Genomic DNA, 7,259 nt, shown 5'->3' with positions numbered 1-7,259 from the left:
GGCTGCCCCCATTTTTGCAACCGCGGGAGGGGATGGTGGGGGTCTCCCCCCCCCCATCGTTATCCAGTTTATATCACACAGTGTTGCTGTTTACCCGAAGGGGACGAGACTGATTCTGAGCAGGGAGACCGTGGGAGGCGCGTGAATCCTCCTTCCTCAGCAGCCCCAATACGGCAGTAACGTTAGAGGGAAAACCCCAGACGGTTTAGTCACTGATCTCCCGCCGAGCGTTGCTCGGGTCCCTGGGTGTCTCTTGGCCCGGCTATTCCCGCTTCTCTCCTCTGTTCCTGCCACACAGCGGTTCTGTTTAATTTACTCTTCAGGAAACCCCCTGGACGAGTGACGCGAGAGCAGCTCCCTCCCCGCCTGGCCTTCCGGAGCCGCTCTTCGCGGCTGGTGATCACGGGGGAGTCGTCGTTGCTTCAACAATAATAATATTTAGGGGATGCTCCCACCCCCGAGCCCGCCACGTCAGGCGGAAGGGAAGCGGCCTCATCAGCTTTAAATGGTATCGCTTGTGAACTGAGCATGCTCCTGTGTGGGCAGACGGGGGTATATAAGGGCGGGGACGCGACGGCACTGGGAGAACCAGACAGTGAGCGGCGCGGTTGGGTGAGATTGTGGGGCTGGACTGAGGAGGCTCTGCGCTCTGTCCGGCTGAGAGCTGAGCTCGCTCTAGCGGCTGGGCGCCGGTTGGCGGAAGAAGCGACCCCCCCCTGCGCTTTTGGAGCCCCCGCGGAAGAAACTCCACCCGCAGGGGCTGAAGCCGGTAGGTGGCCAGTGCCGCGCGCCCCTCCGCGAAGATGATGGCAGCGGCCGCAGCAGCCAAGCCAGCCGAGTTGATGGGTATCTGCTCGAACTACCAGGCGGTCATGCCGCACTTCGTGTGCATCGCCGAGGAGTTCCCTCAGCCCATCCGGCCCGCCAAGCTGCCCAAGGGCAAACTGCGCAGACCCCGGCAGTCTCGCTTCAAGACGCAGCCGGTGACCTTCGACGAGATCCAGGAGGTAGAGGAGGAAGGGGTCTCCCCCATGGAGGAGGAGAAAGCCAAAAAGTCCTTCCTGCAGTCCCTCGAGTGCCTCCGGAGGAGCACCCAGAACCTCAGCCTGCAGCGGGAGAAGCTCAGCAGCTGCGGCCGGCTGAGGAACAGCGTGGACTCCAGCGACTCCGACTCTGCCCTCTGAAGGGCCGGCGGGGCCCGGCCGGCTGGGCGCCCCCTGCAAACCCAAGCCGGGGAGAGACTGGCAGCGGACTCGACCCCCCCTGGGGCGCTGCTTCATAGTGAAGTTGGCAGGTATCAGACTAAGGAGAACTTTGTTTTTTAAACCGGACGAGACTGTTTCAGAAGAGATTCACTGGGCAGGCTGCGTTTGGCTGTGTCGCCGCCGCCGCCCCCGCAACAACTATTGGACACTCCTTTGATTTTGTATCATGTATCCAAATCCAGACGGAGGGAGATTTGGAAGAAGAGTAATCTTGGAAGGATGATATTTCTTTGCGCTCTCTTTTAAAAAAAAACCTCCGATAAAGATCCAGTGTGAATGTGCTAGCTTCCAAGGACAGTTTGCAAGTGAGGTCAGAATATTTTTTTAAAGAAAGTGCTTGTTTGTATGTTCTTCCTTGGCTGTTTTTTATTTTAAAAAAATGCACACCCCTTTTCTAATTGTTAAGAAAAAATGAGATGTTTTATGAATGCAATCAGCTGCTGGACTTTATATTTATTTTTGCATTTAAACTCTTGACTGCATTAATTTAATACGTTTTTATCTTAATGTCTATAATTATTTACACAAAAGAGAAATAAAATGTTATATTTGCACAATGCATTTGGACTTGTTTGATACTGCATTTTAATCTATTTATGGTTGTAACCTTCTGGAGCATCATTGTACAATAAGGAGTACTTGCTATATGCTTAAGTCCATTCTAGCTTTACAGAGCAGAGCAGAAATTATTTTTTCCCTAGTATCTGTAAGCATAATTTTTAAAAATCCATTGTAAGTTAAAACACCTTACAGTTTCTTTTAAATGTGGAACAGCAGGATTTGAGTCCATTGGTATCTTAAAGACCAACAAGATTTTCAGGGTATAAGTTTTTGGGAATCAAAGCTCCCTTCTTTAGAGCTTTGACGCCCTGAAAATCTTGTTGGTCTGGTCTCTAAGGCATCACAGGACTCAAATTCTGCTGTTCTACTGCAGATCAACATAGTTACCTACCTAAAACTCTTAAATGTAGAGAAAGTAAGCACTCGCTGTTCTGATTAAGTTTACCAACTGGGATGGTGACTGGAGTTCTTGCTTTTTTGTCTAATTCAAATAGATTAAGTTCTGATACTGAGTGCAGTGATACAGGTTAATAGGCAAGGCACTTGAGGGAAGCCACCCTATGTTTTTATAGGCAGAGGTGTTTCTACACACAGGCACACACATTTCAAGCTGCTGCATTTAGGCTGGGAGCACATAAATACCAACTGTAAGATGCTGAGACTAAGGAATGACTGCTGTTACAGTTTCTTATATGTTAGAATATGAAGCTCTCCTATCTCCCAGCTTCCTGTTCTAGGAAAGCCTTAGGCTCTGACAACTTAATAAATATTATCAGATGGCCTTTAAATTGGGTGGTCTTCTAGAAGCTAAGAGGAAGGTGGAATGCATGGAAAGGCCCCTAATCTCTAGAAGCCTATATTAAAGAATGGAGTAGATCTTGCAGAGTTGGAATAGATCCTGCTTGTGGCAGTTTGGAGAGAACCTGGCATCATAATGCCAGGACAGATTTTGATCATTTTCAATGCTCAAGTATTGGTTTTTGAGGAAAGAGAGATGCTGAGAGTAGACGTAGAAATACAAGTCATGTATAAGAAGCACTAGTAGAACTGAAAACAAGTCCAGTTAAGAGGCGATGCTGCAGAACTGGACACAGAGTCTTGACTAGAATGGCACTAGATGCTGCAGCTCAAGGCAAAAGCATGGTGCATCGGATACTGGCCTATACACAATGGCAGGTGTGTTGGTCAGACTTGAAGAGCAGAAGCGGAACAGTATTGTCTAGAAGATTGTATGCAGACGGCAGTTGTGCAAAAGCATTATAGAAAATCAAAATGCAAGAATTCCTTGAAGTTTCTATGCGGAAATAATCACTGATAATCTGACGTGCAAGAAAATGAGGCAACAGGGAAGGATTTTTGTTCCTGACAATGTATTTAAAAAGTCTCAAAATCCAGGAAAAACATCAAGTTACAGAGTCAGATTTTTCCTCACCATAGTAATAAACTTTAGTGGATTCTTGCTGTGCATATGGTTTCATCCACACATGAAGAAAACACAGCTGTTACACTAACCTGGAAACTAATCCTGTGTTCTCAATACAGCCCATCTCACTTCAAGTTCATATAAAAGAATTAGTTTTCACCGGCTTATTTCTAGCTGTTTTAATGAGGGTGAGGTTTGGGGGTGGGGGGAGACTTATAATTGCCCCTTTAAATCAGCTCTTAATACAGTGGTGCAACATTAGAACAGGATGATGACCACTTGCAGAATTTTGTGACAAGGGGAAATATTCAAACCGCTGCATCCTCTTCCTGGTCATTCAAGTTATGTGACTTGGCATATCTATCACTGTTAAAGTCCAGATAACAATTCCACTGCCATATAAAAAAATGGAGGAAGGTGTCTCTGCTTGCATAATGATAAAGCTAAGCTTTCCATTCAGCTTTGCACTAAAGGGAAACAGTTTACCTTCCAGCCTTCCATTGCTGTGTGTTGGGTGTAGCTGGGATGCCATCAGCCACTGAAGGGGAAAAGCTACACTTTCATACTGCAGACAAGAACGCAGCAGCAGGTCACGACATCCTCTGCGGGAGAAGAATTTACGTTTCCTTTATACTTTCAATAATTCACTTTAGGATCTGGTTAGGAACTGATTATGGCAGTGGGAGGCATTTTCATTTTCATTCAGGATACAAACTGAATTTTAAAAATTACGTATTATCATTCCATGCCCATAATTATTACATTTAGTACCTCTTTTAGACTAAAACCAAGATTATATATTAATATATTAAATATGTACAGATAAACTGTTTCACATTTTTAAAAATACATTAAAATGTTCTGCTGTTAAAAACAATCTGGCAAGGCTGTTTTAAAATTGATCAAATAATGGTCAAATAAGTTTGCCATCTGTCCCTGTGCTTATAGCAGAAGGAAAGTCTGTATCTTTTCTTGTCTCCACTATAGCACCATGATAATAAAAGCTTCAACTAACCATTTAACTTTTTTCTGCTATGAAATTATTAACTCAGGGACTCTGTAAGGGCAAATAGTTCATAATCCTATGTCCATGATCATCAGATTGATTATTTTGGATAGATAATCTTTCCTAAAAGCCACAGAATATGGAACGTTACTGAGACAACAGAACTGCACAGCATCCACTGCATTCTATTCCAGGAAGAAGACCCTCTTTTGATAACCAAACAAGTTGACGTCTCTGCAGTATGTCTCCCCCCTACTCATGCATCTGACAAAGAGAGCTGTGGTTCTCGAAAGCTTATGCCTCAATAAAGTTGGTTAGTCTTAAAGGTGCTACTGGACTTTTTACTATTTTTCCCCTAGTCCAGATGGCTCCTGTTCACTGTCTCTAGTCCTGAGAGTGTAGTTTGTGCAGGTACTATATGGATTGGTGGCTTGACTCTGTGGTCCAGAAGGACACTTACCAAAGTAATTTCCTTGGGGCATTTCTCCAAAAAGCCTCTGATTTTGCCCTTCACACTATACTCATACAAATCCCAGGGTGCAGCAGAGTACAATATCCTGTCCACATATTATAGTCCATTCTGTTTTTTAAAAAAGGATCATAAATGTGCACTCCCGTGCTGAATAGTGGGAAATCAAATCTTTCAAAGATTTTTTTTAATGCAGAAAAGAATCACTAAATAATAAGACAGCTTGTCTAGTATTTGAACATTTTTTTATTTTACAAGAATACTCTGGTGCTTAAGTGAAACAGCAAAACTGCGCAATTTCTGTAAAAACAAAACAAACAAAAAAACCCAAATGTCTTTTAGGCAAAGGTGAAGGAAGTTGTGAAGCTGGTCATCAGAGATGTCAAGGGAATTCTCCAATAAATGTATGTAACATTTCAAATGACTGTGGCCCTACAATTCAGAGTAGAATTTTTACAGCAACAAAGTATATTACTGTTTAAGCACTAGCTGAATCCTCAAAAGTGCTTTTTTTAAAATTAAACAAAATTTCATTAATAAAATGCATACAATAAATTACAAGACAGCACAGATTAACAAGTAACAATTGGTAACTAAAACACAACCAATAACCAAATAACAATACTATATACGATGTAAAGTAACAGAGATAAGGCTTAAATTCTAAGAACTACATTATAGCAATTCAAAAACAGATTTGTGAAACTTTGATACAGCCCAGATATTATTGTTTTCCAGATATTCATAGAATGGAGACCATTTCTCCTGAAAATTAGTGCTTTTGGAAAAGTGCTCGGCTTGATAAATTTTGTCACTCAATTATTCCGTAATGAAATGATCCCAGATCTTGTTGTGCCAGACAGATAATGTTGGAACACTATTACTTTTCCAGTAATTTGCAATAATGCTCTTTGCAGCTGTTAGCAGGCTTGTTATAAGGTCCTTTCTTATTTTGGGAATGAGTAGGTCGTCCCATTGATCCAAAAAGATTAATTCAGGCTTTAGAGGGATTGTGTAGATAGTGATGTCTTTAATCGAAATGAGGATTTTCTTCCAAAAATTAATGACATGTTGGCATTCCCACCAACAGTGAGAGAATGTTCCAACCTCCCCACAGCCTTTCCAACACTGAGGGGATAAAGAGGAGTAAATTTGTGATAGTTTTTTAGGTGTCAAATACCACCTGTTTATGATCTTAAAAGTTTGTAGTTTGGTAACAACTACTGGAGAGTTGTTTAAATTTGAAGACCATATTTTGCGCCATGTTCAGATGTTAAATAAGTTTTGCAATCATCTGACATTTAGTTTGATAATTTAGAGTCTTTTGGTTACATGTATTTAATATAATATTGTAAACTTTGGATATTAGGCCTTTGTAAGACAATTGTTGAGAATCTAATAGTTCTTCAAAATCAGTTTTACGGGTATTCATTATTTGATTAACGTTGATTCTGTCTGTTAAGCTTTGGAGTTGCAAATAGAGGAGCCATTGAATCTTTTGGTGTGTCTTTTGTTCCAGTTCTAGTTTACTCATAAGACCATTATGCATTGCAATATCTATCAATCTAAGAGCCAAAACACACGAGAAGAAATACCTAGATTCAGCATGTGTTCTCTTACCTCAAGGTTTGCTGGGATCTGTAGGCGTCCTGGAAGCTTCAAGTTTAGCATTTACAGAGCAGCAGGAAGGGAAATACAAGCGCCTGTATTTCCCTTCCCCTTCCTGCTGCTCTGTAAATGCTAAACTTTAAGCTGCCAAGACACCTACACTTCCCAACAAACCTTGAGGTAAGAGAACAAGTTTAGCATTTACAGAGCCTGTATTTCCCTTCCTGCTGCTCTGTAAATGCTAAACTTTGAGCTTCCAGGACGCCTACAGATCCCGGCAAACCTTGAGGTAAGAGAACACGTGCTGAATCTAGGTATTTCTTCTCGTGTGTTTTAGCTCTAAATTTTTGTGTTTGTCGCCAAAACTGAGGAAATGAGTTACTCAGCCTTGGTTCTAGCATGGAATTTAATATAACTGGAGAGAATCTAGAGATATTCGGAAGAATCTTATGTCGAATTTGATCCCAAACCTTTAACGTAGCATTTAGGAAAGTATATTTTTTATTTTAGAAGGATGATTACAGGGTTTTTCCCAAATAAGTTCAAGTAATGATCTTTTGATTAATAAAGGCCGAAAGATAAATGCCCATGAAGGAAGATCGTTGCTTGACATCAATTGAATAGCGTTTAAATCAGGGTAATTGAACCCACCATTCGAAGATTTACGTCTAATGGTTTCAAAAACAACTCTGGGTTTTTTATCCTGCCATAAAAATTTGTTTAATATATTTTGTCATTCAGATAAGTATGTATGAGATATATAAATAGGTATCGCTCTGAATATATATATTAATTTAGGAAGTATAAACGATTTGATGAGATAAAATCTATCTAGCCATGAAAGATTTATACTATTCCAATTAGTTATACTGGATTTAATTTGAGTTATGATCTCTTTATGATTTATTTGCAGTATGTTGCTAATAT

The 7,259-nt window shown here is 41.4% G+C and overlaps 1 protein-coding gene across 1 annotated transcript; it reads left to right on the top strand.

Moving 5' to 3' along the window:
* Positions 1 to 736: 736 nt before the first annotated feature.
* On the top strand, positions 737 to 1,824 carry C2H11orf96 (chromosome 2 C11orf96 homolog). The gene has a single exon (XM_054972149.1). The coding sequence runs from the start codon at positions 804 to 806 to the stop codon at positions 1,182 to 1,184; it is 381 nt and encodes a 126-aa protein (XP_054828124.1). The 5' UTR covers positions 737 to 803; the 3' UTR covers positions 1,185 to 1,824.
* The last annotated feature ends 5,435 nt before the right edge of the window (positions 1,825 to 7,259 follow it).

Source organism: Eublepharis macularius, chromosome 2 (assembly GCF_028583425.1).
Source record: "Eublepharis macularius isolate TG4126 chromosome 2, MPM_Emac_v1.0, whole genome shotgun sequence".
In the NCBI taxonomy this organism is placed as follows: Eukaryota; Metazoa; Chordata; class Lepidosauria; order Squamata; family Eublepharidae; genus Eublepharis; species Eublepharis macularius.
The sequence above is the reverse complement of the archived record's forward strand: the minus strand, read 5'-3'. Positions and strand labels throughout refer to the sequence as shown.